Below are 11,412 nucleotides of genomic sequence, written 5' to 3'. Positions count from 1 at the left end.
ATGCAATAAAAGTAATATTTTTTATATATTAAATATATAATATACACCAATGACATCATTTTGACATTAGTATATTAATATCTTTAAAAAAAGACATCACTTTGACATTAGTATTTTAGTATATTTATATATACACCAATGGCATCACTTTAATAAATCATTTATATACAACAATTGTTTGACCAAAGAAATCACACCAATTGCCACTTTGACATTAGTTAATATATTTTATCTAAAATCAAATTCGTATAATCTCATTTTTCATCTTCAATCTTTTTAATTTTTAACTATATCATTATATATATATATATATTAACAAATATTTATATATTATAAAACATTTAATATATAATCATTTCTAAAATAATATTTAAAAGTAATATTGATTATTAAACCTAATACTTTTGAAGCGTTGCGTAACTTTAGAATTAGTATTTTCAATATTTTTTATAATACGGTATTTAGAATATTATTTTTTATCTTTAGTTTTTTAAGTTATATCAATAAAAAATAATTTTAATTTATTTTATAAACATTTGATGTATAATCATTTTAAAATAATATTGAAAACTTAACATTTATTTTTCTCCCGCGATTTCGCGGGGGGTCCACATCCTAGTACACGTAATAACGATTCGATGTTTCAAAAAATTTATCCTCTAGAAAATTCATTTCAACATTAGCATAATATGGGGTAGAGCAGGAATAAGAAGGAGGATGAACACAACGATGAAGAGAATAATAGCGTAACAAGTCCATTTTCTCGAGCTCTTTTGGTACTCCCTCGCGTCTTGGAGCTGATCAGTCCCTCTTCTCACAAACGAGCTCGCCTTAGCCACATGGCTCTCTATACTGTTAAGCTGCTGCCCTTGCGCTTCCACTAAAGCCGCCATGTCCAAGAAAACTTGGTGCAACTCCAGTAGATTCTTCTCAATCTCCTTCACCGCATCATGTCTTTCTTGAATCTCAGATATCGTGTCCATGATTTGACCTCTTCCTTGCTCTTGAATCGCTTTTTGGAGGAAGTTTTCACTCTCACCGCTTGCTATCAAGTTATCGATTGTTTGCTCGTCCGCTTGTTCTCCTGTTATCGTGAAATACCTTCACCAATTCGGACATAGCCATTATTAATAATGGGTCTAACTCACATTCAAAATCTAGCTCGAAAGTGAAAGATTTATGTCACACGTAAAGAGTCTTGTTATACCAGATGTGGAACATTTAATAGTCATATATCCTTGCAACACAAGAAGACAAAAACATAGCAAGCTTGCAATACAAGAAACCTAAAAGTGGAAATACCTGCGATCTACGGTTTTTTTTTTTTTTTTTTTTTTTTTTATCGATTCTACAATCCTCATCGTTCATCCGTGCACGTAGACTTTGGAAACTATCCATCAAATCCTTGAGCTTCTTCCCAAGACCACTAACCACAGAAGACCGGGTCCTATCCGTAGACGAACCGGGTCCACAACCCGGGACATTACGGCTATTAGCGTTGGCTTTCTCTAAGGCTTCTAGCTTCTGCTTAATGATTTTGACCCTCTTAAGGACCTGACCTACGTCAGCATCCATCTTAGCTCGCAGCTCCTTGACCTTTTTGGCATTGTGCACCGTCTTGCACTCTTCGTTCGAGTCTTGAAGCTTCTTGTAAAAAGTCTCGACTCCTTTCATGTCATCTTTTACATTTTCAACGTCCTCAAAAAACTTGTCGAGGTTCATCGTTTCTTGACCTGCCTCCACATCCCCAAACTGAGCTTGGTTCCTCTTGAACGAATTTGAGAATAAATCATTCATTTTTTACTCTTTTTGAAAAGCAAAAAATATGTAACAATTATTATTTTTGTGATTTTTTATTTTCTTTTCAATGCTTTTGAATGATGATGATCATCATTGTCATATTCTGTCTGAGTACGAGGAGGTTTTGTTGGGAGGATTATTTTGCTATGTTAGAATGAGAGTCGCAAGCAGTTTTGGTAATTGACTAAAATTGGTTTAATGGCATAACTTTTTTCTTAACTAAATTAGCCACCCTTCAAAAAGACGGTTTTACCCTTAGTGGGCCGAATCTAAAGCCCAGATAAAAGTCCAATTCTCTGGCATCTTCTTCTTCACTTGCTTTGATTAAAACCCAAAACCCTTACAATTTAATTTGAATCGCTTCGTCTCTGATCTGATCTGATCGGAGGAAGTATCTCGCAATGAATGTAGATGATGAGGGGAGATTGGCTCCGCCGACTAGAGCTAAGCACATCGGGAAGAGAGCTCTAAAGAACAAAAGCGTCACCGTCTCGTTTGATGAGAAAGATCTCAGGTATCGTTAAAAAAAAATCGAAACTTGACGCTGTTTCTTTGGAGTCAGAGTCGATACTCAATCTGGGTATCTTTAATTTAATTCGATGTTTGTTTACGTAATTAGCTGATTTTTAAGTACGTGTTGGGTTATTAGGGATTTTGCAAGAGGAAGAAGAAGAGGAGAAAGGAAGCTCAGAAGCAGCAGGAGTAGTCTATGAGGCGGAAACGTATCGAGGCTCGTAAGAAAGTGTGTTCCTTTACTTCTTTTTTCTTGTGTTATTCATCATCATCCATATGTTATTTGGATAGTTTCAAGAACAGTATCATGTTTTTTATGATATGTCAAGAGAGATCGTTAATGTTCAATCATTTGTGTTATGTTGATTTTGTTTCTTACTATTTTGAAATCTTGTAACTGAGGTTTGCAGAGGAAGTTGGAAGAGATGATGATCGCTGGTCATGGTGAGGAAAATGAAGAAGGAGAAGCTAATGAGGATGCAAAGGATGAAGAAACAAAGGCAGATGCTTCAACTTCTGGTAACTTTTCATAATCACTTTAGTTTTAAGTACGAAGACTAATTAAGTGATAGTTTGTGAAAGAGAGTGCTATATCACGCTGTGGTTAATAGTTTTGTCTTTGTAACCTGAGAACTGATGTATTAGAAAATTGAATGCTTTTGCCTTAGTATGCATGTTCTGATAGTTGATGTGTGTTTCCTTGTGGATCAAAAGGAACGACCATGTATGACACAGGGGAGCTTAAAGTGACAGTGACAACAAGCGAGATATCTCGTGAAGAAGAGGATGAGCCTGTTCGCAGGGAGAAGACTCAGTCAACAGAATCTGATGTTTCCACCGTCACAGCCTCCACATCACAGCCTCGGCCTTTGAGGAAATCTAAACCCTCGAAGCAGAATCGGAGACACAAGTCAAGCACCAAAACTATGAAGAAAAGAGATAAGAAGAAACAAGCAAGAGGGATCAAGAGTTCACGTTAGTAAAGAGAGATTTGTTTTGTTTCCCTTTTAGTGACAAGCTTTCATCAATCACATTTGTAATGTTTAGTGACTAGCGCAGAGAGAACAAAAGATAGATACATTATTACTCGTATCCATGTTGTTCGTAAGAGAGAATCAGTAAGATTCACATTAACAAAAACAAAATATTCTCTGGTCTAAACCTTCTCTCAGGAATCATCAATCCCTCTTGTTCATTCTCATCTTAGCTTCGGTTTCTCCACTATAAGGAGCAACGTGGAAAGCGTATTGCTGCATAACGGAGAAGACGATCATCTCAAGAACCACAAGCACGTTCTGCAGAGCTTCCCCAAGCTGCTCCACCTCCAACCAGAAATGATGCGACTTTATCAACCCCAATCCCACCAATACCTCAAGCACTACTCCCTGCACCAACACACATGTTTCTCAAGATCAAAAGAGGAACAACAACAATGTGATAATCCTAAGTCTATTGAGATGAGACTGTGTATATATACCTGCCAAAAGCAGAAGAAGACTATCCCTTGGATGCACATGAACTTGGTAAGCGGCTTATGAGGCTCCAACTCTTTAGCAAAAACATGGAAAAATTTCACCAAAGAATACAAAGCCAAGTATACCGAGACGTTTAGAACAACGGCGAAGATCCAGCTCAGCCACGGTGGATAAATCCCAAGAAGCTGCAGTGATATCATCAAGAAGGAACACACAGGGCGGATAACACAGAACTGCCACGTCCAGTTATTGAGCTGTTCCAGCGTGCGGTGATCCAGATGTGTGGTCCGAGGAACGAATAGCGTCATTGGAAACGAGTGGTGGATCTCCCTCCCTTTAATCTCATCAGGGATGATCTGTCCGCTCGTGGATATGTTGAGGTAGCTATACATCAACGCCAAGAACTTAGCAATGACCTGAAACAACAACAACAAATCAAGAAACAGACATAGAGAGAGAAGGAGACACTCAAGAATCGAGTTAACCTACAAGTGCCTCATAGCAATCTTTAACGGCGTCTAGAAACATGAAGAAGGGTTTGCTTCCTTTGGCATCAAGCAAGCCCAAAAAGGAGGTGATAGCGTAAACGGGAGCCATGAGTACAATGATGAGAATGGCTCTCTGCTCTTTAGGGTTCTTCCAGTAGAAGAGGTGCTGTGATATGAGCTGCATGGTGAAGTGCATCGAGAGCAAGACGCAGAACACGGATCCCATCACCGTGATCTCCGAAGGAGATAGAGTAGACAAGTCAACCATTCTGCATCGAAATTGAGAAAAAAAGTTAACTGAATGATTCATTCACAAAGTTTCTGACTTTTCAATCAGATGTTATACTCTAGAGAAACCCAGAATCAAAATCATTAGAGATTCCAAATCAAAAGGAAGACACAGCTGAATCGAGCTGGAAAGGAGATAACTTTCTTTGAAAGCTCTTCAGGGTCACTCAAAGATCCAAGCTTTATGCAGAGAGGAGGATCCAAACCTGATTGAAACAAGCGGGTGACGTCTGTTGAAGAAGAAGAAGACGATTCAAGATGAGAACTTCAAGCCGTACTGTGATGGTAACGATTCTTCAAGTAGTCAAGGACCTCAAGCTGTTCTTCATTGACCGGTTGAAACCAAGACAAGTCAACGTTTGTAGATGACTTTGACCGGTACGGTTAAGATTATTCTTTCCCTTTTACGGTTTAATTTCGGTTCGGATTTTAAAAGATCAAACAGAAAACACAAATTAATCATATTAATAATCGTCGTTGTAAATTGATTGTAAAATCAAGAAATAAAAATGTTAAATTAACTTTTTGATGATTATGTTCAATGGATTTTAGTATGTCATTTTAGTTAGAAATGAATGACATACCAAAATCATTTGCATTAGAAAAAGTTAAGTTCTTTAATCTCTCGAACAATTTTTTTGATGAAAAAGTTAGAAATTAAAAAAGAAAGAAGCAGGAAATTTTTTTGGTTGAAATGTTCAAAAAAGAAAATTAAGACTCATTTCTTTTTCATTGGTCAATGCATTTAAATATTATAATTTATGGATTTTTTGAGAACTATATAATTTATGGTTAAAACTTTTTTTGAGGTTATTATAATTTAACTTTTTCTGACGGTCATTTTATAATGTAAGAAAAAAAAAGACGCAAACGTTTTAGCAAACATTATTTGTCACGCAGGGATGATGCTGTTACAGTCGACGAATATGCTTTAGTTAATAAAATAGCGACTCTTTATCTTAACGTTATATATATCTCGTGTTCCTAATGTCAACCTTACGATAGGAACGTATGAGACTAGCAATGTCTTGCTTGCACACAAACTCAACATCTTTTATTATGTTACTTGTCATTAACCTAACTTGTAAGTCCATTCTTGTCTCTATATTTACAATATGTATGTATATTCTGTTTGCAAATTCTCTCAAGTTGTTGTAAACAAGAGAACATAGAGAAGACACTCTTATTCTACAAGAAAAGATTTGAAGTTTGGAGATATGGCATCGGCTTTCAGATCACCCACAAGGTTGATTTTTGTATTTGGTGTAATGGTTTTGTGTTCGGTTTCTCCTGTTCATAGTTGGAGTAAAGAAGGTCATATTCTTACATGCCGAATTGCTCAAGTAAGTTGATGATCTAGTGGGTTTTATATAAATGAATTATGCATACAAGTAATACTATTGGGATGTTAAGCCATGCCAAGTTTAAAGATTCTTGGTAGAGAATTGGTAGTTCTTACAAAAGTCCGTGTGTGTTTATGTGGTGTGAACAGAAACTTTTAGAAGCAGGACCGGCACATGTCGTAGAGAATCTACTACCGGATTACGCAAAAGGAGACTTGTCCGCATTATGTGTGTGGCCAGACCAGATCCGACATTGGTACAAGTACCGTTGGACCAGCCCTCTCCATTTCATCGACACTCCCGACCACGCCTGCTCTTACGAATACTCCAGTAAGCCATAAACCGTGGCCGTTTCTAGCTTACTATATCTACTTTGGTTCTATTGGTCTTGAACCGTAGTTAACTAATACTCATACGGAACAAGGTGAAAATAATTGAATTTTGATATATAAAACAGGGGATTGTCATGATCAACATGGGTTAAAGGATATGTGTGTGGATGGAGCAATCCAAAATTTCACGTCTCAGCTTCAGCATTACGGTGAAGGAACTTCTGATCGTCGATGTAAGTTTTTTATTTATTTATTTATAAAAATATACAAATACTAAGTCTATATAATTTGCCATTTCTCTGATAATTTTATTTTGATTACATTTCTTCATCTTCAATTTCAAAGATAACATGACTGAAGCCCTTCTGTTCTTGTCGCATTTCATGGGAGATATTCATCAGGTTTATTTCATCATTACACATTTCTTGTCAGATATTTTATTTTAGTTTGTAACATAGTTATAAATTTTTCTTTTACATAAAAGCCGATGCATGTCGGATTCACAAGTGATGAAGGAGGAAACACAATAGATTTACGTTGGTACAGACACAAATCAAATTTACATCATGTAAGGCTTCTTTTTTCCTCTTACAAATTTGAAGAACTTGATTACGAAAAAAGATTACCTAATGAAGAAAATGTGAAGGTATGGGACAGAGAGATCATTCTCACGGCTCTAAAAGAATACTACGACAAGGACTTGGATCTTCTCCAAGAAGATCTTGAGAAGAACATCACCAATGTACTAACCAGTTATATATATTTACTATAATTTTCATATATAATCGTTTGTTTATACCGTGGGTTAAATATAAATGGGTTATCCTATATATTAGGGATTATGGCATGACGATCTATCTTCGTGGACAGAATGCAATGATCTCATCGCTTGTCCACACAAGTAAGTTATAAATTATAAAGGTTGACAAATATAGATTCCTATAAAAATTTTGGTTCGGTGGAGGAATTGCAATTTCTAAAACAAAAAACTATAGATAAAATGGATAATTCTTATTGTATGCGCAGGTATGCTTCGGAGAGTATACAGTTAGCTTGTAAATATGGTTACGAAGGCGTGAAGTCCGGTGAAACATTATCAGGTATGTATTGTTTGCTTATAAGTATATATATTACTATATTGTACGTAAACAAAAGAACCAAAAGAAAATTATTATAACCGAGTTGAGTCTAGTTTCAGTTCAGTTTTGAGTTTCTTGATAAATGATTAGGAGTGACCTAAATCTGATTGTTAATGTTAAATAAACATTTTCAACTTGGTAACGGCATACGGCAAATGTCCTTCCAAACACAGCAAATAACTTATACATGCTTTATTCGTCTAGAGATCCAAACGACTAGCGAAAATTTAAATGTTAGAGGTATTAGTCTTTTCATACTACTTATGCAAATAAAACAGAGTGAAGGCTAATGACATTGATTAGATCGTTTGTTAAAAGACATTATAAGAAATAGTGATTAGTGTTGGTGTAAGACTAGCCATGATACTAGCTAGAATGTCTTCAGAAAGAGTGATCTCGTCACATGTACACATAGTCATCATGAACCGAGATTATAAAGAGAACATATGAGGAGTTCAGTGGGTTACGAAATCCAATTTCTTGATGTGAAGAAGAAGATTCTCTCTTTTTGTGATACAAAACTGATTTAGAGGTTAATAAGAAAACTGATTTCCGAAAATATATACTTTTGCAGAGGATTATTTTGATACAAGGATGCCAATAGTGATGAAGAGAATTGTTCAGGGAGGAGTTCGACTAGCCATGATACTAAACCGGGTTTTCAGTGATACTCATGCTGATTTTGCTGCCACTTGAACCGATCCAGACCAGACCGGATCATCAAAGCATTTGATTAGGAGATTATTTGGTCATTTCGCAAAGTTAAATAAGACTGATCGAATATTCATTTCTTTGTAGTTATTTCCATTTGACAGCTAATGCCTGAGGGCTAGTTATTTATACAGATGTGTTTAGGATTAGGTCATATGCTAATTCCATTGTGTGTTTGTTTTATAAACTATGACATGTTAAAAATAAATAAGAAATCTAAAAGAGAAAAATATAGTACTACTATTGATCAAGTCTCTTGACACTACATTGGATTTGTACAAAACAAAAAGATAAAACGAAAAGAAAATCAACAACCTAGAGACTAAACAAGATCACCACTCTTTAATATGAGATTTCACTCTAATAAACTACATAAAAATTCTGAAGAAATCAACAAAAATATTTAATATGGGAAGCAGCAGTTTAGGATCCAAGGAAGTTTTTCGTGGAGCCAAAGATAGAAGCAAAAGAATTAGCAAAGCCAAGCAAGATCCCAACTTTGACTTGCCCTCTCTTTGGTATCGGACGGCCACCTTGTTCTCTGGCATCTCTCCTAGTTCCATTTCCGCCGTTGATCATGCTGACTTTTCCTCTTCCTTCCATTTTCTGCTTATCGAAGTCAATCAAAGGTCAAAAGTCTTCTGGAAAGTCTGAGAAGAAAAAAGTGAGTAAAAGTCTTTAGGAAAGTCTAGGGAGAAGACGAAATGAGTAAACTGAAGAACAAGAATGTTTGATTTGTTGCAAGTTACAACCACAAGAGGATCCATAGGTCTTTATATAAACGTTAAAGTGCTCTCCAAAATAACCTTGGGTTTGGCTAATATTACAAGTTTGATCAATATATTATTTACTATCTGCTTGAACGTTTTTGCCTCTCGCCGCCCCCCTTGGATTAGATTAAGATCTTACTTTAATTTATTTTACGGAGTATAATTAACTCGATCTTATTCGATTTTGTTTAATAGGGGTTTTGTTGATCAGATTACGGTTCTCCAGAATTCCAATACTTTACTCGAAGGTATATTTTACTAACAATGAATTTTATGGTGTTATTTTAAATTTTTATATTTTAAGAATAAATAAATTTGGATAACTATTTATTTGTTTATTCATGTTACCAAAAAATAAATTGTTATAGTTTGATACTAAATATCATTTTAGTTTTATTATAGGTTATTTTTTGTTTTGATACAAGGATTTTCATTATCAATTAATTCTTATTAGTTAATTTATAAATTGGTTAGTAATGAGGAATGACTAATGAAGATAATGATCTTTTGATTGCTTTGAGAGTTGGTAAACCATGGTTGTAATCTAAAAGTGCACAATAGATAGACTCTATCCAGGTGCATTGCATCAATGTCTGCAAGCTTAGAATCAATAATTAGTTCTGAAGAAAAGTAAGTAGCTTTATTTGAAAGTGGACACCAACTTGTAATCCCACTAAGGATAAACTCGAAAGTTATATCATAAGGTTGGATTGGTCATCTAAAAAGCGACAAAATATTCTGACAGTCTTAAAGTGCTCCATGATGATTAATAATAATAATCTAATAGATATTCCATTCCATTTTGCACCAAATTCACGTGACTAAAATACAAAAAGCTTACATCTTTTAGGTATTCACCGAAAGTCAGATAAATGAAATGTTTCTTAATCATTTGCAGACTGACAACAAAATTCACGTGAGAAAATAAGGTAACACCAAGTTATTGAGGGAAAATGAAAATGGGGGAATATATATACACTGATACACACTACAGTCATGAGTCATCCTATGGTTAAGAACAGCCGGACAATAATGCAAAGTTTATTAAACTAACTTTTTGTATATAAGTAAATATTAAAGTCCTAAAAGATATAAGGTGTCCCTTAAAAAACTTATCTGAAAAATTGAACAAGCCCAAAATATACATGATATTTTACTTTCCTGCTAGAAAACAGATGATCAGGGGCTCAAGGAGATTTACACATCACAACCAGTGAACCAGGGGCTAAAGGAGGGATGATGATTTCAAATCACGTTATTATTTACAGCGTCACCACGGACAGTATTTTGTTTTTACATTTTACCTTTTTACAACACCTTGGAATTATACTTTACTTGTATTTTCTGATCAGTATCTAACTTTTGTCATTATTGTTTTTTAAAATACAATATTGTCAACATCTATGCTTTGGAAGCAATTGCTATGTGTATTAATCATCTTTCTTGTTTGTACCCTAATAAACCTCTCCGGCACAATTCTCGAAAAACCTCTTTGGTCACCGTTTCATGACGCCGGCGGCGCATCTTCTCGCCGGCGTCGCCTCTGTTTCCTTCCTCCCATGCTTCTCTTCACTCTGGTCTCTGTCTACTTAAGTTCTTTTGGAGTTTTTGTGTTGTCTTTTCCGTTCTCGGCTCCTCGCTCCTTTGAGATGACTCGTATGGCATTCTCTGGCGGTTTGGATACCACCAGAATTGTTTGTTTCTCTGGGGTTCCCGGTCTACATCTCGTCCAAGCGTTTCCTCCCCTCGCTGCAGCCTCTACCTTGGCTCCTCGCTTGTCTCGTGCAGATCTGCGAGCCTTGTCTCCATCAACGTAACTTAGAGACTCTCAACCGAAGATTTTCGACGGATCTCTACCTCCCTTCCACTGCAAGTCCTCCTTCCGCCTTTAGTTTCCGGTGACCGAACGTCTGCTGTCTGTGGGGCTCCACGCTTGACCCGCCGTTCAGATCTGGAAGCATTTTGGTTGATATGGACAATCTCACCTCGATTCACAACCACCACCTCCATCCCGACAAGGTCCCGTTTTGAAAGACTCTACTATGGATACGGCGAGATCCGACGCGCTGACGACAATTGTGCTCCATCTTCGATAGATGGTGTTGTGAGTCTTGTCGACTCCGGGGAGAATAACTTACCATCATCTGACACGCCGTGCTTCATAACCGGCGACTGCCCCTTCAACTCCGGCAAGAACCCTAAGCTTTCAAGTCTCCCGATCAAGCAGGCGTTCAGTTTAAAGCCAAGCCCTGTAAGACCTGTGAATCTGTTATTCATCTTGCTGGCCCACCAAATCTTAAACCCGTGTTTGATGATTTGTTAAGTGTGGCAAAGATGCAAAGGATTTCCGGTGGGTTCACCGGGGCCTTTATCTTGAGCTTAATGCCATATTTCCCTTTTACGAAGAATAGTTTACCGGTGGGTTCACCGGGTTGGTCTCTGTCATCACCATACCTCCTTTCTATGAAAGGAGAGGAATTCCCGAACTCGTTGTTGAGTTCCGGTTTCAGCTTCCTCGTCTATGAGAGCTGGTCTTCAAAGTCACTATATGTG

General features: G+C 36.5%; 4 protein-coding genes across 5 annotated transcripts; 2 read left to right on the top strand and 2 right to left on the bottom strand.

Annotated features, from left to right (window-relative positions):
* Nucleotides 1-611: 611 nt before the first annotated feature.
* LOC106309476 (syntaxin-125) lies at nucleotides 612-1,870 on the bottom strand. Its single transcript, XM_013746505.1, has 3 exons — nucleotides 1,359-1,870; nucleotides 1,303-1,327; nucleotides 612-1,101 (listed from the first exon to the last, which is right to left on the bottom strand). Exons 1-3 carry the CDS (start codon nucleotides 1,795-1,797, stop codon nucleotides 669-671), a joined length of 897 nt encoding a protein of 298 aa, XP_013601959.1. The 5' UTR covers nucleotides 1,798-1,870; the 3' UTR covers nucleotides 612-668.
* Nucleotides 1,871-2,151: 281 nt separating this feature from the next.
* On the top strand, nucleotides 2,152-3,338 carry LOC106307490 (ribosomal RNA-processing protein 17). Its single transcript, XM_013744468.1, is given in 4 exon segments — nucleotides 2,152-2,357; nucleotides 2,450-2,542; nucleotides 2,724-2,832; nucleotides 3,028-3,338. Coding segments are annotated over 4 exon segments (624 nt in total). The 5' UTR covers nucleotides 2,152-2,201; the 3' UTR covers nucleotides 3,294-3,338.
* Nucleotides 3,290-4,881, bottom strand: LOC106307489 (transmembrane protein 184C). 2 transcript variants are annotated; one of them, XM_013744466.1, is made up of 4 exons: nucleotides 4,771-4,881; nucleotides 4,278-4,545; nucleotides 3,791-4,204; nucleotides 3,290-3,698 (listed from the first exon to the last, which is right to left on the bottom strand). In XM_013744466.1, the coding sequence occupies exons 2-4, from the start codon at nucleotides 4,542-4,544 to the stop codon at nucleotides 3,492-3,494; spliced, it is 888 nt and encodes a 295-aa protein (XP_013599920.1). In that variant the 5' UTR covers nucleotide 4,545; nucleotides 4,771-4,881; the 3' UTR covers nucleotides 3,290-3,491. The 2 variants fall into 2 exon arrangements, with proteins under 2 accessions (XP_013599920.1, XP_013599921.1); XM_013744467.1 differs by lacking the exon at nucleotides 4,771-4,881 and adding an exon at nucleotides 4,710-4,734.
* Nucleotides 4,882-5,672: 791 nt separating this feature from the next.
* On the top strand, nucleotides 5,673-8,754 carry LOC106308190 (endonuclease 1). The gene is made up of 9 exons (XM_013745324.1): nucleotides 5,673-5,907; nucleotides 6,057-6,237; nucleotides 6,365-6,472; nucleotides 6,585-6,640; nucleotides 6,724-6,807; nucleotides 6,886-6,981; nucleotides 7,076-7,140; nucleotides 7,266-7,339; nucleotides 7,953-8,754. The coding sequence occupies exons 1-9, from the start codon at nucleotides 5,782-5,784 to the stop codon at nucleotides 8,072-8,074; spliced, it is 912 nt and encodes a 303-aa protein (XP_013600778.1). The 5' UTR covers nucleotides 5,673-5,781; the 3' UTR covers nucleotides 8,075-8,754.
* Nucleotides 8,755-11,412: the final 2,658 nt, after the last annotated feature.

Source organism: Brassica oleracea, chromosome C8, assembly GCF_000695525.1.
Source record: "Brassica oleracea var. oleracea cultivar TO1000 chromosome C8, BOL, whole genome shotgun sequence".
Lineage (NCBI taxonomy): Eukaryota > Viridiplantae > Streptophyta > Magnoliopsida > Brassicales > Brassicaceae > Brassica > Brassica oleracea.
The sequence above is the reverse complement of the archived record's forward strand: the minus strand, read 5'-3'. Positions and strand labels throughout refer to the sequence as shown.